This window comes from Saccopteryx leptura, chromosome 13, assembly GCF_036850995.1.
Source record: "Saccopteryx leptura isolate mSacLep1 chromosome 13, mSacLep1_pri_phased_curated, whole genome shotgun sequence".
Lineage (NCBI taxonomy): Eukaryota > Metazoa > Chordata > Mammalia > Chiroptera > Emballonuridae > Saccopteryx > Saccopteryx leptura.
The window spans coordinates 12542424-12567571 of NC_089515.1; the positions used below are offsets into that span (position 1 = coordinate 12542424).

Here is a 25148-nt window from a genome sequence, read left to right on the forward strand (position 1 = left end):
GTTCTGGCAGTATAGAAATAAATACAGTATGCAGTCAGTGGGTTGGTGTGGTGAGGGGTAACTGTGGGTGTTCAGTGTTGAGAGTAGCAGGGAAGACTCCCTGGAGGAGGTGGATTGGGGGCCTCTCCTAGGCACAGCTAGAAGGGTGGTGTTTCAAGCTGGTGGAAGGGCACGTAACACTTCTGGGAAAAGAAAATGCAGCAAACAGCCCTGGGAAGCAGGTAGTTTGGGGGTGGAGAAGGGCCAGACTGGGGATAGAGTGGGGCTGTGAATAAACTCAGGATGAAATCGTGCAGAGCCTCGAGTGCCAAGCTAAGGAACTTCTACTTGGTGATGGGGAGCCATCAAGGAGTTCCAGGAGGGGAATGAATGCCATGGCTGGAGACCACTGTGGTCCCGAGGCCTGCAGGGTGCAGGAGAGCCATGTGGCTGCAGCTGACGCATACCCTGCAGCAGGGTTGTCTGGGGGCCGAGGGTGAGCCTTTGAGACTCAGAGAATTGTGGGGACTTCCGGAGAACATGAAAGCCAAGGAGACAAAGTGGGTCAGGAGAGGGGAAAGGTGGGCCCTGGGGAAAATCCTACCAGAAGGGAGAGGCGAGAGACAGAAAGGAAGGACTTGGGAGGGAGAAGGGCAGGCAGGGGCGTCGTAAGGTGGCTGGGACCCGGAGAAGGGAGAGTGCCATCGTCCCTGATGGTGGCCGGGCAGAGCAGGAGGCACGCGGGGTCAGCATGATGAGCACGTCCCTGATGGCGGCCGGGCAGAGCAGGAGGCACGCGGGGTCAGCATGACGAGCACGGATCCTAGGGATGGACTCAGCGCCAGGTGGCCCAGGCGGCCACTCGAGGGCCCGTCTGCCTGACCCACGTGGCAAGTCCAAGAAAACTGAAGGACAGACGGAAGCAGAGCCCTCAGCGGCCCTGGTGACAAGGAGGAGCCCTGGAGACTCGGGAGGAACTTGGGATGTGAGCAAGTCCATGACACTGGGGCAGCCAGGAGGAAAGGAACGAACAGCCCATCTCAGAAGAGGACGAAACAGAAAGTCAAGCAGGGCCCGGGGGGTGGGTGGTTGTGAATGTCCACTCAGCCTCTGGCTCGGGACTGGCTGGCACCTTCTCCCAGCAGGGGACACGTGAAGCAACTCCATAGAGAAAAGCTGTTTGAGGAGAAGGACAGAACCAGGCCCTTCACAAGAGGTTGGCTGGAACCTGAGGGACAGGTGGATTCAGAAGGGACTATTGCATGTTGGACCAGTGTTGGGCAGATGAAATATATTATGCTCACTTTGTTAAAGATGGCGCTGCCCACGTGGAAGCCCGTTACCCAGGTGATTGCTTGAGATAGGCGTGAATATGTTAATATGTGTTGGGGGAGGGCTTTTGCGCCAAAGGTTTTAAAAGGAAGAGAGATCACATTGTTCGGGAGAAGAGTGATTACTTTCTAGGAAAGAGCAGAGAGAAGAGCAGAGAGAGGCCATGTGGAGGAGGCCAGGAGAAGCAGCCAAGATGGCGGAGTGCTGAGGGAGAAGCCAGTTTGTGCAGAGAGAAGGAGATGGGGAACAGAGGTGAATAAGGCTAGCAAGCTAGAAACCTTTGGTTCTAGGAAACTCGGATAAGTCAGTAGCTTTGTGAGCACTGAATGAGTGGGTTTTGGAGCCCAGTGTGTGTTTTTACTTGCCCGCCGGGTGCAAGCTAGGATTAAAGGTAATGGCCCACCAGTTCTTGGCTCCGTTGTTTCATTACCATCTGTCTGAACCTAATGCGAACCTGCACAGGCAGGCAGCTGTGATGGTGGCCGTGGCTACTGGCTTTACAACCAGCAACAGAATCAGCTCAAGTAGAAGATCTCAGAAATCCCGGGCAGGACGTCGTCTCATTCATGAAGGAAAGCAAGCAGAATGCCTGAACATGAGACGCCCCATTAATGTCGGGTTCCTTTCCCTCTGAGCTGGTCTCCATCCCGGTGAACAGCTTGTCTACACAGCTTTGCCTGCAGCCCCGGAAGCCCATCACTCGGGCTTTGAGCCTCTTCCTGTTTAGAGTTTAAAATAGTCTGGATGGTAATAGGTGTGCTTAGAATTCTTCCCGACACATGTCACATATTCATCTGCTTTTAAAGCCCAGCACAGACTTGTGAGGAAATAACACACGATAAAAAAATAATAATAAAACAGAAACAAAACCAAAAAAAACCCCAAAAAAACAAAAACCAAACTGTTTTACGTTGGCCCAAAGCACAGATATTTTAAAAAAAAATGTTTAAAAAAGTGTACTGAATGTACTTAACACTGAACTATATACACTTAAGAAATAGTAAATTTTATGTTATATGTATTTTGTCACAAATAGAAATGAAAAAAAAATTAAGGCAAGAAAAAAAGTTTACTGATCAAAGAGGAAGTGAGAGGGTGGGTCGGTCCCTAGATAACTGTTTGAAACAATAGGGAAAATGTGACACCCATCAGAACAACAACAAGAAAATCCCCAGCCTGTTAATCTGACCCACGTCCCCAGAGCTGACTGCGTGCAGGAGTGTGTCCGTGTGTGCTCAGGTCTGACTTCAGATGTGTCTGGTGACCGTGGCAACAGGATGGCAGGGGACAGAAGGAGCCAGCATTCATCAGGGGTCTTCTCTGGGCCAGACATTCCTCATGTGTGCTCATGTGGTGTTGCTGCTAAAGCCGTGGGTTCGTTTTATTCTCCCCATTTTACAGATAGAAATACTGAGTCCGAACTGTGCTAGAGACATACTTTGTCTGCATGGAATGAGCAGAACCTCTGAGGCTTCTACCCACCCATCCCATTTAGCCACATGGTTTAACCTTTACCCGAAATTAAAGGGAGCACGGTTCTTGCTTGGGTCATGTCATTCATATCCTTCCTGTCCTGCTAGGAGAACTCCCTTGATGTGCTGGGCTTGAGGTGAGGTAGATGACAGTGACAGCTCTGACAACTTCCACCAGCATCCTGGTGGGTCAGACACTGTTCTAGATACGAGACCATGTGTCACAATTTAGTTAAGACGTTGGCCTTGAAAGTCAAGATAGACCAGAGTTCAGATTTTGGCTCTGCCGCTTTCTAGCTGTGTAATCATCAAAAAACAATATGTTGAGGCCTTGCTGTGCCATCTGTAGGAAAGGGGCACAGTCAGAACCCCTTCCTGTCAGGAGTCTCGGATGGGTTAATGGAGATGCAGTATGCAAAGTACTTAATGAGGCTGATACGGAGTACACTCTCAGTGAATGTAGCCCTCAGAAAATTGCCAACCCCTCCAAACCTTTATGAGCTAGCTATTATTATCTGCATTGTACAACTAAGGAAACTGAGGCCTGGGAGTTGTCACTTGCCCTAAGTCACATGGCTAGGGAGTGGCCCCAGGCCTGTGGTCTGCCTGCCTCTCGCCTGCTGTCAAATTCAGTGAGGGAAGGAGCTGGGCGCTTCCTGCTTGCTGCCTAGTCAGAAGACAGACCCTTGCTCGCTGACCCTGGTGTGTTCTAGAGAACTGTGGAAGTTAAGTTCATAGCCAGGAAACCTGGAGTCTCAGCAAAGCAGCAGGAGAACCCGCTCTGTCCACTTGACCTGCTGCACTTTCCTTGGCCTTAGGAGCTGAGTGACCAGGCGGGTTCGGAGTTCGAGAACTCTGATGTCAGATGGGTCATCACAGTGCCTGCCATCTGGAAGCAGCCCGCCAAGCAGTTCATGAGACAAGCTGCCTACCAGGTGAGTGCAGGGGTGAGAGCGGACGGGGGCCCAGGATGCCCACGGTGGTGACTGTCACCCCACTCAGGTGTCCTCCAGCATGCATGGCTTCCTTGGGAGGCAGCGAGGGGTCTCCCACAAGCAGGGGGACCAGGAGCCTTCCCCTTCCTCAGCTTCCTGCCGGGGGAGGAACGGAGCTCGTGCTGGACGAGGGGAGGGGGCGGGCCCCGTTTTCTTTCTGGCTTTACACATTTCCAGGGCACGTGGCCACTGTAGAGTCCCCGGGGATAGGATATCAAACGGGGCTTCGGAGACATTTTTTCATGTATGAATGGAATTGAGAATTTCAAGTGAAAGTCTCGGAAAACAAGAACATTTGAACAAGAAAGGAATACAGACATGGCCTAGGGTGTGAACCAGGCAGACCAGCCTGGTGCTAAGGCTGCAAGCCAGGAAATAAAGGCAATCGGATTTTCCTCTGCCTGTTTCACCTGCCACGCTGGCCTGGGGGCACGCACCTGGGTGAGGGCAGTGCCATGGCTAAGGCGTATGCCAGTCAACACAGCGCCACAGACAGCATCCCATGGCCGAGGGCCAGCCCATCCCTCGTGGGCATCTGGGGGCCCCGTTGGTGCTGCAGACCCTCACGGGCGCCTCCACCCCTCATACTGTTTGCAGAGGACTGTCCCACAATGGGCCCTCTTCCACGAGCATCTGACTTCCTGGCAGATGGCTGCTCTTCCTGCCCTGCTGTTCTGATCCTAGCACGGAGCTTGCTCCCGTGTAACTGACTTAATCCCTCAGGTGACTGAGAGCCCACCCTGGGACTTGGGTCAACTCTCTGTGCTCCGAAAGTCCGTTTTCAGAACCATCAACCTGAGCTGGGCGGAAGAAAGTCACCAAGATACTGGAGGTCCTTTTGCCCACCACCATATCCCTCAGGAAGTGGCCACCTTTCCCAGGGGACACACCTCTGACGCTGAGTTTATAGCCACATGTATGAACCTTTCCTTTTAAAACACCCACCGAGTCCACTTTGCGTTCAGGAATGTAGTAAAACGGGCACCTTGGTGTCGTGAATTGTGCTGAACACTTGGGGCTTTACTCTAGGGGACAGCAGAGTTCAAGGAGGGTCAGTGTCCCCTCCCCTCCCCTCCCCTCCCCTCCCAGCGGCTTTCTTCCCTCCCCTGCCCCAGGCTGTCTCTCCCCTTCCTCTGTTCAGCGTGAGAATCTGGCTCAGTCTCTGGATCTGCCAAAAATAGATTTGTTTTCATAGGGATGAAGGACGAGAGGGTGGAAGTTCCAAAAAGAGGCAACTTCTTTCAAAAGAAAGAAACACAAACACACTTTGGCTGTCCACAGGAGCCCGGGACTTCTCCGTGGCCTTAGCCTTCAGGTGGACAGACCCCGGGAACGACCGTCTGGGAAGACACGGCCCAGAGTCTGAGTTTTTCCCGGATGGACACTCAAGAGTCGTGGTTTTGACTCTCATTTTCCAGCCCACAGGAAGACTTCAGCAACAAATGTGTGACCCGGAAAAGGGTCAGTTCTTATTTTTAGCTTGAAAAAGAAAGAGGTGCAGTGACCCATAGATTTGTCAGGGCTGCTGTTGGAGCTCTGGGCTGGCTCTTCCAAGGACAGCCGCTCTGAAACGGGGGTGGGGGGTGGGTAGGGCTTGGGGGGGGGGTGGCCCCTGACCGGTGGGGCCGCTGCGTAGGAAGGAAGGGAAACCAGTCGGGGAGCTCGGCATCCTCTGGGTCTGGCCGAATAGAAATGGCACTTCAGACAGCAGAAGGGTCAGCAGGTTCTGAGCAGGGCAGCTGCGATGAGCATTAATGGACACGGGGCATTTGCTTTCTGTCAACAGGCCTGTGTCCTCAATACTGGGCACCTTTGTCTGGTGCCGTGATTGTGCAGCTTCATTTCTGACCCTCTGCCATTCTGATTGGATACTTGTGTTCAGTTTACAGTCACCGAATGGACTTCATGGTGGCTGGGGCCACTCAATCACTGCTTGTTCACTCATTTGTTTATTCATTGAACAAACTTACGCTGAGGGTGTCCTGTGTGCCAGCACTGGGGTGGGCACTGGGTTCACACCCTGTGTGACTGAGACTGGCCCTGCTCCCACGGTGCTTGCCGCCGACTGGTTCATTGAAGCCTTTCCTACTCCCGGGAGGGGGCAGGGGCACCTTAGGGGCACCTTAGTTGGCTTTACTGACTTCTCTGCAGTCTCGTCAGCCTGTTTTCTGGAAGGGTTCCCATGACAAAATGGAAATGAAGTTTGCTATTCTATGGCCAGAATTGGCATCTCTCTCATTCTCCCTTTTCAACCCCTCCTATTTATTAACTAGAATAAGAGAGATGTGTTCCTATGATGGTAATTATACGTGTAAAGTTGACTGAGCCAAGGGGTACCCAGATATTTGATCAAAAGTCATTCTGAGTGTTGCTGTTAAGGGTGTTTGGGGATGAGATTAACATGTAAATCACTTGCCTGTGAAGAAAGCAGAGTGCCCTCCCCCAGGTGGGTGGGCCTCATCCAGTTAGTTGAAGGCCGGAGTAGAACAAAAGGCCAAACCTCCCTAGAATAAGATGAAGTTTTTCCTACTTGCTGGCCTTCAAACGGGGACATTGTGGATCTTGTTGCTTTTTTTTTGCCTTTGGACTTGAACTGAAACATCTGCTATTTCTGGGTCTTGAGCCTCCTGGCAAGGAACCTGGAAACAATACCATCACTGGCTCTCCTGGTCCTCCAGCGTACTGACTGCAGGTATCCGAACTTGTCAGTCTCCGTTATTGTGTGAGCCACTTCCTTATCATAAATCTCTTTCTGTGTGATACACACACACACACACAAACACACACCTCCTGCTGGTTTGGTTTCTCTGGAGAAACCTAATATAGAACCTGAGGGAAAAAAACAGTTCTTGGCCCAGCTGGCTCCTGAGATCCACCCATCAGCCCTTCCACCCAAAGTGCTGCCCATCAGCCTGGCTTCAGGTGGACGAACCGGAAGGAGGAGGTGGGACGGTCAGGTCAGCTGGGAAGCTGGTCACGTCCCACCTGCTCGCATGTAAAAATGGAGCCCCGCCTTCCAGGCTTGTGGGCGGTTCCCCGAGCCCAAGGCACAGTCTGGGGCCGTCTGAGCTTCTCCGCCCACCGGCCTGGCGGAGGGGAAGAGGCCTGGCTGCCCAGGCCCCGGCAGGGCCTCCCGCGGGAGAAGCAGGCCTGGAGCGGACGGTGCGTGGGCTTGGCTCGGGGGTCTGGGATCCCCTGCCAGCGAGGGCCGCAGAGCACACAGTTTCATCTTCGAAACTCCAGGATCTGCGTTTGTGTCAAGTGCACGGTGGAAAAGTAGGTTAAATCTCTATCTTTCATAATTCGCAGCCTCCGGGCACCTTTAGACCCTTGAAGAGCTTTCGGAGCAGACATGGTGGCAGAAAGAACAGCCGGTCCCTCCGGGGAGGCCTTCAGAAAAGACGTAGAAGGGGAGGTACTCGCACGAGTCTCGAGGGCTTCATGGAGGAAACCGTCCAGTTTATTTTTAGAGGCGTTTTGCCTAAAATGTGTAGCTCTCGTAGGTTCCAGCAACCCGTTAAATAAATGATGTGATGAGTTCATCTAACATGGAGTTGCAGCTGGTGTTTGCCTCCCTTTCTGAACAAATTGCAATGAAAAGTAATCAAAGCAGGAAAAAAAATTAAAAAGGCAAGAACCACCACCCCGTGGCACCCAGACCGGTGCAGCTGTAGCCCTTGCAGCTTGACACCAGGCCAGCAGAGCACTCACCATCTGGTCGTGTTTCTCAGCTGTAAACACCGTCCCTGGCGGGTTTTTCTGGTTGACCTCGGGGCGGGGGAGCTCTGGAGTCAGTGTGGACGCCCACGCCCTCAGCCTCCCTGGCCTCACCCACCTGCTGCTTCTTCCCACTGGGGCTCCTTGACCACGAAGCAGTGCTCTCAGAAACTATGGTGGCGATGGGCTCCTGCTGCCCCAGATTTGGGGAGGGGTCAAATGGGGTCACGCGCTCTGGGTTCAGACGCTTGCTGTTTGCAGAGTCCCCAGGTTACGTCAGCAGAATGCTCACTCTCGTTCAGATTTGCAGAGAGGAGCACCGGGAAATTACAGAACTTTATTCTGGCTGGAGGGATGCTCAAGTCATTCATTTAACAGCTACCCTCTGGGTCCCTACTGTGTGCTATGGGGCAGGAAGACTTGTCTGCTGCCCTCAGAAGTTGTGCCGTCATGCAGGGGAGGCCAGACATGTCCACACGGGCCCCAGCGGAAGGAGAGCTCACAGCAGCACAGTGGCCATGAGATCCCAGCTCCAGCGGCAGGGTTAGCAAAAGCCAGAGAGGGCATTCTTCTGCTTCAGGTGACCCTGGCCTGCTGCCAGGCAGATAGAGCCCCGGGTCTCCTGACAGCTGTCGGGCCAGAGGGTTTCTGCTGAGAAGACTGCAAGTGTTCATGCAGAAGCAAAGCTCACACTTGCGGGCGCGAGACCCTCCGGCCCAGAGCTAAAGACAGTTGTTTGCGAGTCTGGTGGATTCTGTGTCTCCCTTTTCTTAGAGTCCACAGGCAGCCCGGGACCCCTCCTGGGGGGGTGGGCTCTGCCCACAGCCAGCTGCTTCCTGTTGCCTGTCCCTCAGCTTTTCACTGTGGCCACCGTGGGAGCCGTTGGTGGGGCACGGCCCCTGACTCACTGGGCAGCATGACGGGCTGGTGCAAACAAGCGGGTGTGGTTACTTTGTCTTGGGTCTCCCAGGACCGCCTCCCTGATGTAGCCTTTCCCTACCCTCTGGCTTGGGGTCCTTTTCGCCTCCATTTCCCATCTCATTCTCTCCTGGGGACCTTGGGAAGCCCCTGTGGAAATGGATCAGAGCTTTGCTGGGGAGCCGCAGCCAGCCCTGCTGGGGGTGGCGGGGACAGATGGAAGGCCCCCCTGAAGGGTGCAGCCATGCTGTTGGAGTCTTTTCCGTCTTCAGGCTGTGGGAGCATCCTCATGAGGGGTTGTCTCAGTCACACACCAGGTACACTCGGACACGTTGAGTTGAGTCATTTCACCCCAGGCTCTTCGCTTCCCTGGTCTTGATTTGATTTTCCGGTGTAAATATTTCACGTCGAAATCCAAGTTCCTGCTTGGAATTGCAGGGAGGAATGACGTTTAAGTTCTCTCCTTTCTCCCCTCCCGTCCGTTCCCTATTGCAGGCCCAGGCCATAATGGGCGCCACCTGTTGGGGTTCCTCCTGGCCACTTGGGCACCACCTGGCAGGCTGACATCCCCGTGGGACATGATGACAGTGATGTGCCCTTTGAGTGGACAGGGTCTTTTCCTTGCCTCCTTCTCTCTGAGTACCTGGGTGCCACTCTGGCTCTCTGCTGGCCCCGCCTGTCCCCCAAGTGTGCTCTCCATTCTGAACTGGGAGGAGAGTCCGACACAGTCAGTCCCAGCCATTCCTCTGTCGCTGGCCTTTCCTTCCTCGCCTGGTATTGAGGAAGCCAGGCCTGGTCGCTCCTCTTCCGGGAGCTCCTTGACTTGGCAAACCCACGAAGATGGTCCAGTGATCCCACTAGGGCCATCCTTTGGAAGGTCGCCTCTTGGTTTCATTTTGGGTTTCTTCTGGGATCTTGGGAATGTGTGTAACCCCTGTCCTCTTTCACTGGGTACTATAACCTCAGCTCTCTTTGTACCGAGGGAGTCTAATATGACCTGTGAGAAAGAGGCTAGGGGCAGGGGACTTTAGTACTTCAATAGGGGTAGTGGGAAATTTGGTCACACTTCTGTGTCTGTGGCCTGTTGAACCAGGTCAGCGATGGGCAGACCCCGCCTCTCTGACCCAAGGACAAGCTGATGGGCATAGGTGCTGCCCATGCAACTGGCCACAGCCGAGGCCACGAGGCAACAAGGGGGAAGGTCTCCTGTGGATGAGGCAGGACGTGTGTGTGGTTCTGTCTGGTTTTGTGAAGTCAGTCTCCCAGAGAGGCGTTGCCACCTGCTGTGTGGCCTTCAGTCCTGGCAAAGTGGAGACGTTCGGTCCCCTGCCCACCAATGCCATCTCCGGAAGACGTGATTCCTGGGTTCATGTTGGGTACGGTATACTCGGGTGTAGGCGGGGCCCCATCAGGTGCCGTCCCAGAGTAACGGGTAGAGACCGCACCTCTAAGCCCTTCAGTCCTCCCGAAGGCCTGGGCCTCACCCAGTAACTGGAGTCCCTCGGACCTTGCCACAAGCTGGCTTGCAGGGCGTGAGGCCTGGGCCTGGGCCTGCTCTCCTCTTACAGGCATGCGTAAGAGACTGGAAGGCCCATGACTTGAAACCCAGGACAATTGGTCACCTCGCCTCGGTTTTTTTCTGCATAAAGCGAAGGAGCTGGAGGAAGGTCCTTAAGGTCCTTTGCATTTCTTACATTATAACCTGGGCTCTCCACCCCCACCCCCACCCCCGCCCTCCTAAGCTCCTCCCACCTGTGACTGGGCGGCTCTTCCTGGTGAGAGGTCACTGTGCATGTGTGACATTAGGCAGACCTGCCACCCCTGGCCTACGGGATGAGGCCACCGGACCTCACGAGCTGGTGTGGATCTGGGGGCCTGTGACCATGTGGGTGCGGCACCAGGACGGCATCCTGAGGTTCCCTGGGAAACGGGACCAAAGACAACAAACACTGCGGGGACAGGAACAAAGCTTGCCTCTGTTTTCCATCGTGCTGGCCGCCGAGGGAACCCTGTGGGCCTCAACGAGCATGCGAGACGTAGTGATGGAGTGCTCTTCAAGGCTATGAGAGGTGGACGGGGACCTGGTAGGGCCACGCAGGGCGCATTTTCTGAGCACAGAGGTGGACGGGGGGACCTGGTAGGGCCACGCAGGGCTCATTTTCTGAGCACAGAGGTGGACGGGGGACCTGGTAGGGCCACGCAGGGCACATTTTCTGAGCACAGAGGTGGACGGGGGGACCTGGTAGGGCCACGCAGGGCTCATTTTCTGAGCACAGAGGTGGACGGGGGACCTGGTAGGGCCACGCAGGGCACATTTTCTGAGCACCTTCAGAAGGGGATCCCAGGGCCCCCTGGACTGGCCCTCGAAGGTCTGGAGGGACGTGGCTAGGACAAGCCAGATGTCGCCTTTCTGCTATTAAGGGGACAAGGGTTCAGAGCAGGAGAGCTGCCAGCTGGCTTTCTACCCACACCCCAGGAAGGTGGAGACTACGACGATTCCAGGGGGGCCCTGGAGCCCTGGGGACGCCTGGTCACATTCCCATGCAGCAAAATCAGATGCTAGGCCGCTGAGGATCGTGGCTTGCTCGGACTTGTCCGATGGTTTGACCTTTTATAACCGAAAACAGACCACCTGCCTTCTCTCTTCGCACAGTTTCCAAAATTTGGGGGGCATTCTCCATCATGCTTCTTGGTTCTGAGCTAAGCAAGCCCCAGATGCAAGACGCCTGTGCCCAGAGGCTCTGGCGTTTCCCAAGGATGACTGGACGTTTTCTCTGGTCCCTCTGTGGTGTTTGAGTATCTATCTGGCTTAGAGCCCAGCACCCGATCACCCCCGATCTTAAGCTCTGCAGAGGCCTATGGTGGGAATTTCTCAAACCAGCAGAGCATAAATGTCCCTTCCTTGGGGATGTCAGCCCCAGGTGTGGGTGTCCTCGGGAGCGGCCCCGCCCAGGGAGCCCAGGGGTGGGTGTCCCAGCCTCTGCTTCTGTCCTGCAGGCAGGCCTGGCGTCCCCCGAGAACTCGGAGCAGCTCATCATCGCCTTGGAGCCCGAGGCGGCCTCCATCTACTGCCGGAAGCTGCGGCTGCACCAGATGATCGAGCTGAGCGGCAAGGCCGCGGTCAATGGGTACAGCTCCAGAGACACAGTAGGAGCTGGGTTTGCACAGGGTACCTCTGCTCTCTCTCTCCCCCTCCCTGCGCTCTCTCCTGCTGCCCCTGCATGGCTCTGGGCCTCTTACAAAAGTGCGTTTGGTGCTGTAGTGAAGAATCAGGTGCTCCCAGAGAAGTTGGCATTAAGCACCTGTCGGCTAAACCCCCTTACCTGGCCCCTCCAAGAGACCCCCAGAAACTTGGCAGTGGGTACCCTGGTTCATCACCTGCCCATATGCCCTAGGAGGGGGCAGGGCACTCCCCTCCAAAAGCTTGAAGAGGGGCCTGAGAGTAGTCCTTGGCCTTGCATTTTACTAAGCTCTTAATCTTTCCTGTCCGTTAACTGATTCTAATCTCATTTGCCTGTTATTAATTCTTCCATTAAGACTGTTGGTTTATTGCTGACTCACTCATCAGTGCCGCTTCGTGTGTGATGAGCTCATTACTTGTCTTAGTCATCACCCTGGCGAGAGTGTCAAGTACAGATGAGAAGGGCTGACTTTTCCTGACCTGGCTGATCCTCGTGTGGCTGTGGGAAAGGTCACCTGTGTAAGGAGACTCAGGACTTACGGGGGATCTTAGGGTGCTTCTCTCTCATAGTTACCTGTATGCAAGTTGGTCACAACCTTGGTCCCCAGAACTGTTTTCCCCAGCGTCCAGGGCTCTGTGGGTCTGTTGAGGACCACAGAGTCTGCGGACACCTTAGGTCAGGATCAAAGCCAGCCCTGGGAGTGAGTTTGGAAGCTACTCCGAGTGCGCTGGGGGTGGTGCACAGCTCTGAGCTCTGCCCCCAGGTGAGGGCCGCAAGGACAGTCCACCCACAGCCAGGAGGACAGGGCTGACATGAGCCGGGACTGTTGCAGGCTATCTCCCTGCAGCCTTGTTCTCAAGTTTTCCTTGGTCCCCACAGCCAAGGCCCTGGGACCCAGGCTCACCCTTAGCAGGTGCACATTCCTGCCTGGAAGGTTCTGGGCCATCTCCTCCAGGGGCCACCTTTCTGCATTGTCACCCAAGGTCAGGGAATCTGGGAACCCCAGCCCTAAGACGGGGGCACAGTGTCCACCAAGCTGCTGCCTCAGGGCTGCTCATTAGCACCTCAGATCTGATTCGCCCCAAGTACGTGGGAACGGGCTCCCCTTTAAACCTGAGGCCTGGACTTGCCCTTCCCGAGCTGAGCCGGCCCCGCCCGGGCCCCGCCCAGGCCCAGGCTAGCCTGCCTGTTAGCAAAAGCACTGCCCTGTGTTAAAGACCCAGGGTGAGGAAGGCATTTAAATTTCCACCTGCATTGTTTTAACTGGAAAAAAGAAAGAAAGGAATGGCTGGGCTTTTCATCTTACTTGTTGATTTTTGGTTGCTCTTAGAAAGAAATTCATCAGCATCAGCTAGTTCTAGAGTCGCTCTCCTCACCACTTCCTGGCTAGACCACACATGTGCGGGGAAAACCCTTTAGAGTGCCCGCCTTCCCCGAGAGCTGTTTTTGGTTTCCTCTCCGATCTTCACACGTCCAGTCTGCCCTGCTGCTCCGTGCCTGTCCTGTGCCTTGTGGGCTTTGCTGTTGTCTTATGAGCTCAGAGGGTCCTTAGGGATCTTTGGAATTCCCAAATTGTCGGCCAGCGCCCCTCCGCAGGCCAGGGGGCAGGGCTGGTCTCAGCCTCGGGCTGCAGTCGGAGCCTCTCTCCCGGACGGACAGACAGTGTACTGTCTGGGGAGTCCTGGAACACTTCATGAGGGGTCCCCGGGGTGGCGTTGGGGCCCAGAGACCCTCCCCCGTCCCCCGGGCTGTCCCCTGCCTCGAGGCTCCTTCGTGGTGGCTGCCGACTGGACACCACCCAGGAGAATGACTCTAGCCCGCTGCCTCCCCCCCACACACACCACAGGGTCTGCTGGCAGCATTTCTGTTACTCCAAGAGGATTTAATGCGATCAGTAAAGGATACATTTTTCACAGAATGGGCTTAATTTGCCTGAAAAATGAGATGATTTTTTCAGAGCTCAGAACCTGTTTTGTTAGCCTTGCTCGGCCATTTTTTATGGATGCCATTCTACTAGTCATCTAGATTGTTTTAGGAAGCCGTTTGCCCACTGCAAGATCTGCAAGGGAAATTCACCTGGAGCCGGTGTGGGGAACAGGAGAGAAGCCCAAGGCTGGGGATCCCTCCAGGCCGGCAGGAGCTCTTTAATCAGGAACAGCCATGCAACCCAGGGCCCGGGGAGCTTAGAACTGGAGCTTAGAGCTGGCCCAGTGTTTCGCATCCTAATCCCCAGAGGAGGTGCTGTTTTGCAAATCCTGCTCCTCGCTGAAAGGCTAGAGGGTCAAGGGTCCTTTATTGGAAAAACAGCAACAGACAGGTTTGAAGTTCAGACTCAATGTCCGCAGCACCCGCTTAGGGGCTGCAGAAGTGGGTGCAGGCAGAGTGTGGGTTGGGGCAGCAGAGCTGTGGGCAGAGCCCGGATGTGTAAAGTAGGAGGCTGCTCTCGCCCGAGCATAGTCATGGTCACTTGTTGGGCACCAGGCCTCAGACCTGGTGCTTTACCTTCCTTTTCACCTGATGGGAGCCAGGTGTCACACTGGCTGCTTAGGACACATCAGGGAGCCAGTCCCTGCTCTGCCTGTGAGGAACATAGGCCAAGTATTATGATCCCCATTTTATGGATGAGAAAAACTGAGGCCGGCGGAGGTTGAGCTGCCTAAATGCCCTTCTTGGCTATGCCCTGCTGCCTACCGGGGATGCTTCCGCAGTACCTTCCCCGTCTCTTCAGGTTTTGTCTTCTGCGTTTTCAGACTTCACTGTAAATTGTTAAATCTCAGAGGCACAGGGACCCCTGGATGGAGGGATGCTTTCAGGATGCAAGACAGGGTGTGGGAACTGCAAGTCCCTTAACCTCCTGACCTGGTTGTCATCTTAACACAGGACCTTGATTTGTGTCCTGTCCGCCTCCCAGGGCTGTTGGGAGGCCAGTGCGAGATGAAATCATCCGGGCATGGTGTCACAGTCCCTAAGTACCCTAAGCCATGGCCAGGTTGTCCCTCAGCGCTCAAGGAAATGATGTATGTAGGCTGCTGGCCTTGGCTAGTTTCTGATGTGCCACCTTGTGGCCGAAGACCGTATTAGCTTCAACAACGTCAAGAACAGCTCCGGTCCAATTTATCCAGGATCCAGATTAGGAAAACATACCCACTTCCCGTGTATCAGAGTTCCTCGATTTTATTAATCCACCTCCCCCCAATGTCATTGGTGGAAGGGGCTCTCATCCAGGTGAGCTTTTCAGCAGGGTCCAGGCTAACGCGCTGCAGGTGAACAGATGGCGGCCGGTGGCAATAGCTCCTTGCTCTGGAAGAACTAGCTTTGTAATTCTCGATGTTATATATATGTTGTTTCACTCAGTGTTCTGTCCCTGAACCTTCTCATGCTGTTGTGCCCACTGACTGTAGATGATTGCCCGCTTGTTCATGCTTTCTTACTCGTCATCATTCTCTTTCTGTTGGCCACTAGCTAAGGAACACATACGGCGTAATCGGCAGAGTCGGACCTTTTTGGTGGAGAATGTCATAGGAGAGATCTGGTCCGAGCTGGAGGAAGGTAGCGTCCTTGAATGTCCTTTGCCCTTGCTGGATTTGTACGTGTGTGTGTGTGTGTGTGTGTGGCGTGCGCGCGTGCATGCACTGCTGGCAAAAATGTGTTCTTACCTGTTCCTTTCGCACTTTCAGAAAAATGTTCAAAATCAGTTGGTTTTAAAGACTACCCACGCAGGAAGAGCTCTTTTCGGAGCTGTGATTTTGCATGTTTTAAAACCCTATAGACTCTTCAGAAGACAGGTAGGGGTTGGAACTCACCAGTTCCAGAATAAGTTTCCTGTTAAACAGCAGGTGTTTTTAAGGCACTATGGACTCATCAGGAAGTTATCCAACTTGGCCAAACCAGGTGTGCATCAGTGTGTGACCTGTGTGACCTGAATGCTTTTGTCTTAAAGATTCACACATCTGGGTTCTTTATCATCCATGCTAACTGTCCCTCCTAGCAGATATTATCTCCTTCTCTTTAGTCATGATAACTCTCTGTGCGGCTAATTAGCGAGCCCCGTGTACTAATGAGAAGTGCTGGGTATACCAACCATCGCTCACCAGCTTGTTTCCGGATGGGCTGACAAGTGGTCTATGTACAGAATGGTTGTGTTTTGTTTTGTTTTTTTACCAGGTGACAAGTATGTGGTTGTGGACAGTGGTGGTGGCACCGTAGACCTGACAGTCCATCAGATACGGTTACCGGAGGGACACCTTAAAGAATTGTATAAAGCAACGGGTGAGCCCCTGCATGGCTGATTTTTTCCTCCCTGAGCCAGTTCACTCACCTCAGATTTCTCTCTGCATTTCGTCTTCATGCCACCAGCGAGTAGGATCATAGGCAGGGGAAGGTCCTGAGGCTTATGTATGTTTTTCTCTTTTTATTGACATTTTATTTATTGATTTGAAAGAGAGATGTTGTTCTGCTTATTTATGCACTCATTGATTTATTCTTGTATGTACCCTGACTGGGGATCGAACCTGCAACCTTGGCATACCGTGATGACGCACTAGCTCACTGAGCTACCCAACAAGGGCTGAGGCTTATTTCTAATTAGAAAGCAAAATGAAGTTCAATATTTTTGAAACACAAACCACCATAACTTGGGTTTTGGCATAAAATAAGCCTGTTTTGTATCCTGGCCAGGAAGGTTTGCTTCTGAAAGTTGAGGAGGAAGGTGACCAAAACCTGATGTCACTTAATGACTTTGTGCTGTGGATAAGCTTTCTAGGAAGGTCCCAGGACATGTAGTCTTGGGTCAAGATTGCCAAACCAAAGGACAGGCTCTTTCCCTTGGTCGGGGTGAGGTGGGGGAGGGAACCACGAGCTGTTAGTAGACCACGGGGACTAAGTAACACCTGCTCTTCCAGCTCCTGGTCTTGCATGTCGTAAACCATGCTACTCCTAGTTACTTAAATGTATTCATTTTATTTAAAATGTAATTGCTTTTAAACAGATTATTGATGAGTGATTTCTATAGGAAAGTTTCTCCGTGCTCGGGGGGGGGGGCCCACGTTTGTGCGACTTTGTGTTTCAGGGAAGAGCAGCGTGGGCTGGCTCTGAGTTGGGGTTCAGTTTCTCGCCGGTATTAACACGATGGACTCCATCTTGTTCTTGACTCAGGTGGACCCTACGGATCCTTAGGAGTAGATTATGAATTTGAAAAACTTCTGTGTAAAATATTTGGAGAGGATTTCATCGAACAATTCAAAATCAAGCGTCCTGCGGCCTGGGTGGACCTGATGATTGCATTTGAGTCTCGCAAAAGGGCGGCCGCCCCAGACCGGACAAACCCGCTGAACATCACCCTGCCCTTCTCCTTCATCGACTACTACAAGAAGTTCCGTGGGCACAGCGTGGAGCACGCCTTGAGGAAGAGCAAGTGAGTCGCTCCTGCCTTTGGCTCGGGACGCTCGCGGGGCGTGGGTGGAGAAGCTTCTCGGTGGTTTGGTTTGGTTGCCCTGCAGCGTAGTTCAGTAGAAGAGACAAGACAGATGCCGGGCTCTTTCCATTCGTTAGATGTTTGTCTTAAAAAATTGTTGATTTCTTTAGTGACCAATGATTTTTTCTTCTTTTGTGGGGGGCACAAGCGGAGTCTCATTAGGAATTCATGGATTTAAGTACATGTGATGTATTTGAAACCACGTCAGCTATATCCTTAGGGACCTTCCAGTTGTCCCATCCTGGCCGGTGGGAGCCTCTCGTGTTGGCTTCGAATCCCACTGTGCTCGGGGAAGATGCGCCCGACTCCTTTTGGGCGTTCCCTGCGCACCTGCACTTGGTTGTTGCTCTAAGAAGCTCTGGCTCCTTTTGGTGGGAATCAAAGCAGATTCGGCTCCAGGTCGTTGTGCCCTTGGAGCGGGGTCCCAGCCAGACTTGGACCAGGCTGGTGTTCCCTCTGCCCTGGTCCCAGCAGAAGCACCTCCTTCTGGTTGACTTCTAAGTCCAGCCTGCATGGTTCTGGGGCCCGCCAGCACTCACTGGGGCGACGGGCCACAACCAGCCAGTGGGTCAGGCCACACCATGCCACACTGTCTTGTGGCCCAGGCCGCAGAAAGGGCTCCTGGTCTGAGACACAGCAGCACCTAGATGTGGTGCTGGGCGGCAGCTGGTCTGTGCTCTGCTTCAGGAATAGACAGCATTTGCTTGGCCCCTTTGAACCTGGGAATAGGCAGGGTCCACACTGCACTCAGCAGTCCCTGACGTTCCTTTAGTACTAGATACTTTCCAAAGCATTATCATAGACACGATATTCAACTTAAATCTTTACACCATCCCTGGAAGGGAGGTCAGGCCAATGGTGTTATCCTTGATTTGCAGATGAACAGCCCAGGGCTCAGAGAAAATGCTTGCCCGTAGTCCTGTAGCTGCTAAGTAGTGGTGGCCAGACGAGCCCAGCAGCCTCGACTCCCTGTCCAGTGCTCTGTCTGCTCCATGGCGCTGCTACGGACAGGCTGCTCCTTTGACAGAGACAGTGAGGGGCACTGGTAGGGGACAGGTGCCTGCAGGGCTGCGCCCGAGCATGCAGGTAGCCTTACGTAGCAGCACGGTGGACGCATCCTATGAGCCTTTAGTGGACTCGGATCCAACTATTGTTGAATCAAAATGCAGCCATCCAGAAGAGAGAGGTCCCTCTGTCTCCTTGTCTTTTGTGCTAGATGCTGGCTTCCACTTCCCAGGGAAGGCAGAGAGGAGCAGAAGAGGCTGTGTCTTAGCTTTGAGCTGCTAGGGGGCAAGTGCTGGCAGGTTAGGGTATTTCCAAGGGTTTGAACCCCCTTTCTTCCCCTTGGATGTGACAACTATTCTGCCAGGGCCCACGTCTATGTCTGTCTACGTCTGTGGGTAGCGTTTATACACTCACCTTGTTTCTCTCTGTACTGTGCTCCACAGTGTAGATTTTGTGAAGTGGTCCTCACAGGGGATGCTGAGGATGAGCCCGGATGCCATGAATGCCCTTTTTAAGCCAACCATCGACAGCATCATTGAGCATCTCCGTACGTATCAGCCAGGGCTGGTCTGCTTGGGGGCGGAGGCAAGAATGGGGACTGCCTTCTCCAGCATCGCCAACCTGCCTGTGAAGTCAGGTTGGCAGAAGCCCAGGGCCGGGAGCCACAGGCCAAGGCCCTGGCAGAGTGGACAGGGCCTGGCATGTACATGAGCCATTGCTGGGCACAGGCTCCAGATACCAACCCTTAGGTCCTAAATGGCCCGAGAGCCTGTCCTCACCTGGGCTGTCCCTTTGGCTCCACAAGCCAGAAAGCTGGGAGCTCTATTGCAGTATTATCCGCTAGCAACAGGCCCCACAGACTGTACAGCCTTTGCTGGATGTGGAGGAATTAGGAACCAGAACCCTTGCTGAGGAGAAGGAACTGTGGCATGAACCAAAGAAAGGTCCCCACAGGGCGGGACACAGAGGCTGCCTGTGATGCTATCTGCTGCCTGCTGGCCTCACCCGGCGACAGACAGTAGACACCAGGGACCTTTTTGAGTATCCAGGTCCCCCATCTACCTCCTACCCACCCCACCCTACCTACCAAATTCCAACCCTTGGGGGTGGGATGGGATTTTTATGAAAACCAAAGAACAGTATTTATAACAGCCTGTCTTGACTTAACACAGGGGTCGGGAACCTATGGCTCGCAAGCCAGATGTGGCTCTTTTGATGGCTCCATCTGGCTTGCAGACAAATCTTTAATTAAAAAAAAATAATGTTAAAAATATAAAACATTCTCATGTATTACAATCCATTCATTTCCTATTGCTCATGTTCATGGTTGCGGGTGGCTGGAGCCAATCACAGCTGTCCTCCGGGACAACACCAAATTTTTATTGGATAATACATAATGTAGTCAGGTCGTTGTATGGCTCTCACAGAATTACATTTTATAATATGTGGCGTTCATGGCTCTCTCAGCCAAAAAGGTTCCCGACCCCTGACTTAACAGAATCACGGGTTTGCAAGTGTTAAGAGCGTTCCTTCATCTCTAACAAATTACCGTTTTAACATGATCACCATTTACCTGTTAAAATGGGTTTCTACGTAGCAGTCGCTCTGGGTTTAGTCCTGAGGGTGTTGGTGTGCAAACCCTCTTTCTTTAGAAGAGCAGATCTACAAAAGTCCTGTTCAAGCAGCTCAGACTAAGCCTGTCCTCCAGCTGACCCACGTGGCTGTGTCCTTGCCCCACATTCTCAGGCCACCCCGTCCCCCCTGGCTGCTGGCTTTGGTGACAGGACATTGTCCCTCCCTCTTGCCTTTCAGGGGACCTGTTTCAGAAGCCCGAGGTGTCCACTGTCAAGTTCCTCTTCCTGGTGGGCGGCTTTGCGGAGGCCCCCCTCCTGCAGCAGGCAGTGCAGGCCGCCTTCGGGGACAAGTGCCGCGTCATCATCCCCCAGGACGTGGGCCTCACCATCCTCAAGGGCGCCGTCCTCTTCGGCCTGGACCCCGCCGTCATCAAGGTGCGCCGGTCCCCGCTCACCTACGGGGTGGGCGTGCTGAACCGCTACGTGGAGGGAAAGCACCCGCCCGAGAAGCTGCTGGTCAAGGACGGCACCCGCTGGTGCACCGACGTCTTTGACAAGTTCATCTCCGCCGAGCAGTCCGTGGCCCTGGGCGAGCTGGTCAAGCGCAGCTACACCCCGGCCAAGCCCTCCCAGCTCGTCATCGTCATCAACATCTACAGCTCCGAGTGCGACAGCGTGAGCTTCATCACCGACCCCGGGGTGAAGAAGTGTGGCACGCTCCGCCTGGACCTCACGGGGACCAGCGGCACCGCCGTGCCCGCCCGGAGGGAGATCCAGACCCTCATGCAGTTCGGGGACACTGAGATCAAGGCCACAGCCATCGATATCGCCACCACGAAGAGCGTCAAGGTTGGGATCGACTTCTTAAATTACTAACTGGTACCTTCCTGTCGCCTGTCCCCTCCTTGGACTCAGCCCACCTGCATCTGCTGACCTCAACCCTGACTATTCTGTCCCTACCCGTGACCCTTGACAGCGCCCACCTGAATCTCAGCAGGGAAGATGAGACCAGGGCTAGAAATAATTAGGGACTTTTGAGGGCACACTGGAGTCAGAACGACTGTCGGGAAATTACGATTGAGGTTGAGAAGAAGAAATCCAGGGACCCTCGAAGAGCGGCTGGTTCTCATAGGTCCCAGTGGTGCGACACCCGCCCAGCGAGGGGATCCGACCCTTTCTGCACAGCGACTGAGCTCGCTTTGAACGCCTCTCCACCAGGTAGAACTTAGGGTGCTCTATCGCTGTCCTTCCAGATTCCAAATGAGATCTTTGAGCCAGGAGGAGAGTCTCCTATCTTTCCGAGGCTTTTCTTTATCTATTTTTTTTTCCTTTTTGGATAGCACTCAGTATAAAATGCCACCCATCTGCAGTCAATTGCTGTTCCTCGTCATGTGATTAAAAGTGGAGATGCAGTGGGAAGTTGGAGCGTTCTTCGCTGGTGGGAGAAGACTGCCTACACTTGGCACTATTTTAGGTTCTCATCGTTTAAATTCCAAATAGGGTCGGTGAAGAATAACTGTAGCCATGGCTAATCCACTAGGATTTGTGTGAGTGGGAGAGCCGATACCTCAACCTTTCAGCAGGTAAAAACTTGCTTCGATGGAAATGGATTTTAAAGAGCTTCTGACATATCCCTAATCACATGCAGTGTAATTTTTGGAATCAGAATGCCAACTCCTGGTTCTGAGTTCATGTAAGTAATTCTAAGTAACCTCAGTAGGACTTTTTTGTGAGAAAAGGAGATGCAGTTTGCCTTGCTCACAGTACAGTGCCCAGGAGTCGGGAATAATCTTTCACCTTGCTAAACAGGCATATTTTAAGTTAACACCCTCCTCCCAGCTTACCCTCATCTCCCCTAAAAGTTTTGGCCATTTATTCTTACATTTTCAAAGGACTAGATTCAGTGGTACACAGACAGTGAATCTGTTCCATGAAATGGTTTAAAAATTGTCACTTTTGCCCTGGCCGGTGGCTCATTGGATAGAGCGTCGGCCCAGCTTATGTATGCATCCAGTTTGATTTCTGGTTATGGCACACAGGAGAAGCAAAAATCTGCTTCTCCCCCCCCCCCGCCCCCTTCCTCTTCTCTCCTCCTTCCTCTCCCGCAGCCTGTGGCTCAATTGGTTTAAGCACGGCCCTGGACAATGAGGATGGCTTGGATGGTCCGAGTGCATCAGCCTCAGGCACTAAAAATAGATTGGTACTCGAGCATTGGCCCCAGACGGAGTTGCCAGTTGGTACCCAGTTGGGGCGAATGTGGGAGTCTGCCTCACTATCTCCCTTCCTCTCACTTAAAAAGAGAAAAGGAAAAGAAAATGTCAGTTTTTAAAGTCTGTCCAGAAGGAACTCATAGATGTATACTTGATGAACTACGCCAAGTTGTTTTCAAAGCAGATCAGTGGGTTACGCGCATGAGGGTGCTGGAAATGATATCTCATTATATTGTCCACCTGAAACTGTTATAATTAATACAATATCGTATACCAGCTACACTTACACAGCAGCACCACCAACAAAACCAGTTCCTGGATCCTACCCCTTTTACAAACTGAAGTCAAGTCTTGGAGAAGGGGACCAGCACCTGTGATTTTTAGTAGACACTGCGAGTGACTGTGGTCTAGCTGAAGTTTGAGATCTCCTCACTTCAGGGTTTTGTCAGAAGCCGAAGCACAGACCAGACCTGCAGCCTCCAGGCTTCCCGTTTGGGCTTCTGCAGGAGGAAAGTGATTTATGAGAAGAGTAACGATCCCACACTACCCCCTTGTGAGTGGGGCTGGGGTCCCATCTGGCTTGAGATTGGCACTTTTAACCTCACAGGAAGGGCCAGGGGAAGAAGATGGGAAGAAAGGCGCCCTAACCAAGGGGCCAGCTGAGGCACCAGTGGGTGGGGCCCGTGTTCTCTCCTTCGTCCCCCGTTGGCCAAGCCAGTCTTCTCCAACATTCAGAAACCCACTGAGAAAAAAGAGCCAAGAACCTGACTCATGGCCCATCTGATCTGTTCAAAGCTGTCTCTTCCACCTGCTAGAGTTCACTCCAATTTAAATCACTGGGGGCATGCCTAATGAACGAAGGAAGGATGAGCGAACTGACTTCAGGTGCATCCTGGATTCACAAACCCATCATCACAGCCCGTACGCAGACGTGAAATAGCCTTCTTAATGTCATTTTAACACGTCTTCTTTTCCACCTCACCTGCTGCAGAATTCCCTGCAAGAACGCAAAACATAACGAACCACAGAACTAGGGAATGCCTGCCACGCACAGTCACGCACTCGCATCCAGGCGCAGAGGTGTGCTCGCCAGGGTTTCCTTGCTGCCTGCCCTGCTTCAGAAGCTCCGTGTTCCGGGTCTCTGGTGTTGCCAGCCATACTCTACGAATGAGACTTTTTAACTTAGTTCTGAGTAATATAATTTTGTGTACATACAGTATTCGAATATTGTACAGATTATTTCTACAATGTGCTTTTCTTGTTTAAAAAAGAAAAGGGCGATTGCTCCTTGAATTTTGTTGATGAGATTGCTGCCTTTCTTTTGCCATGGTTTTATTAATTGTGCGTACTACTCATGGATCGGTGCCGCTGAGCGATGGACTGTGTATGCAGGACTGAGCAGTAGCCCGAGGTGCCCAGGGTCACAGGACTCTAAACAGATGGGCCACGTGGGTCAACACCTTCATCAGATCTTTCTGCACACACACATCCTTCCCAGAGGGGCACAGTTCATATTTAAAGGAGCATAACAATGTATCGATTCTCCTGTCCAGCCTTTGAGAGCTGAACATTCTGGCTCTGTAAGCCAACTAACTATACAGAAAAAAACAAAAGCTACAGAAACCCTTGGCTTCCCTGCAGGGTTGTCAACCTCTCCTTATGGGCAAAGCAGTCACTCTGAGGGCAAAGAGTGGGCCACCGTGTGTGACGTTTTCCGTACACCTGGGACAGAGGAAGCTTCAGGTGGGGAGCAGATGAGCTTTGTCCCTGGATTAAGTGTGAGTGTGGGTAATCAAGCCCCTCTTTTATTTGGCTAATGGAAGGCCTTTTCCCACCTTGCATTAAGGATGACTCCTTGTCTACTGTTTCTCTTGAAATGAGCTGGTTGAAATCTAGCCAACACTGCAGTGTTGGCTAACAGAGGATGGAGAGCGAGTGATAATTGTACTGGACTTTCTTCTGGTCCCAGAAATGCAGCCCCAATAGTGGAACTCCTTAAAGGGAATCCTCAAACCCTCTCCTCCCCTGTGCCCCCTTGGAAATATTCTAGATTAAGAGCACTGGGTAAGTTCACTTGGACACATTTTCTAACCTTAGAAAATTCCTAGAAGGCCTTTTTGTCTTCACACATTATTCCTCTGTCCCTGGCTTATTGTCTGATGTCCACCTTTCTTGGAAGCAGAACTGTCCAAGGATTTCCTTTGTAACTGCCCTTTCTAGACCCAGCAGGCATTAATAAAGGCTGAATGACAGACAAGTGACAGATGAGATAGGAAAGAGGAGACATAACAAGCGTTTTTGCCAAGTGACAGCTAAGATGCGTCCAGATTATAGAGCCTGCCCTCCCCCTAGAATGATATTTAGATCAAGTTTAGCTTTTAGAGTCCAGGTCTGGTTAATTGCCAGGGTGGCAAAGAATCGCATGCACCAATATAAACAGGAGTCAAAAATGCATAATTAGTCGACGACCGAACCTCACATTGTATTGACGAAATAGCTGCGATTAAGCTGCATATTTACGCTGGGAAATGGCTTCACTGGGTGACTAGTATAAGAGTTGTTGGCCATAATGTTACACCTCTCATCTGCTTGGAATAAGGAACTATATTCTGAAATGGGTCTTGTTCAAACTTCACAGAACTCTGCAGCAATTCACGACTTGACAGGGTTGTATCTGCAAACTCTGTCGTCACAGATGTCTAATAAAACAAAACTCTGGATCTCATCTGGCCCAGGCTTATTATTTATTTGTTTGTTGATTTATTTACTTGAAACTCTGAATGTGTACGTGGAGTTTTAGATACATCATTACCGACCGACCTCCTCTCCCCATCTCGAGTGGAGATAGAGAGTTTTCAGGTCCTTTCCTAGGTGTTGCAAGCTTTATTAATTTTCATTCCAACAAGACTGGCCCCTTGTTTGCTGGGAAGGAAGGCTCCGTGGAATGTCTGTGAACCCCTTTTTCTTCCAAGTTGGATGAAAGTGGTCCAGCCAGAGAGAAGTCAGACATGCCAGGATGGCCACCTACAACGCCGCTGCACCCACAGGCGGGTTGTTAAAAACATTGGCACAAGGTCAGGGACTGGTGCCTGGCCCTCTGGCATCCTGCCAGGCACACCACACTGGTTGCTGCATCTACAGCCTAGCTTTGTTCCACACTCTATGTCCGGGTCACCCTCCAGAGTTGGTCCTAGAAGCTTTTGGATAGTGTAAGGTCAGGTAGGCTGGGCAGTGCAGTAAACACGAATAAACGAGTATTGGAAAATAGTGTCACCAGGCAGTCGGGTCACC

General features: G+C 52.6%; 1 protein-coding gene across 3 annotated transcripts in view; it reads left to right on the forward strand.

The window, feature by feature from the left end:
* Nucleotides 1-24582, forward strand: part of HSPA12A (heat shock protein family A (Hsp70) member 12A) — a 135473-nt gene extending 110891 nt beyond the window's left edge. For 2 of the 3 annotated variants that reach the window (XM_066355778.1, XM_066355779.1), the window contains 7 exons: nt 3602-3718; nt 11411-11582; nt 15058-15144; nt 15760-15864; nt 16750-17008; nt 18517-18620; nt 19886-24582. In XM_066355778.1, the coding sequence (XP_066211875.1) occupies nt 3602-3718; nt 11411-11582; nt 15058-15144; nt 15760-15864; nt 16750-17008; nt 18517-18620; nt 19886-20523 (1482 nt within the window). In that variant the 3' untranslated portion in view covers nt 20524-24582. The remainder of the gene's footprint in view (nt 1-3601; nt 3719-11410; nt 11583-15057; nt 15145-15759; nt 15865-16749; nt 17009-18516; nt 18621-19885) is intronic. The other variant, XM_066355780.1, reaches the window with a different exon arrangement.
* Nucleotides 24583-25148: the final 566 nt, after the last annotated feature.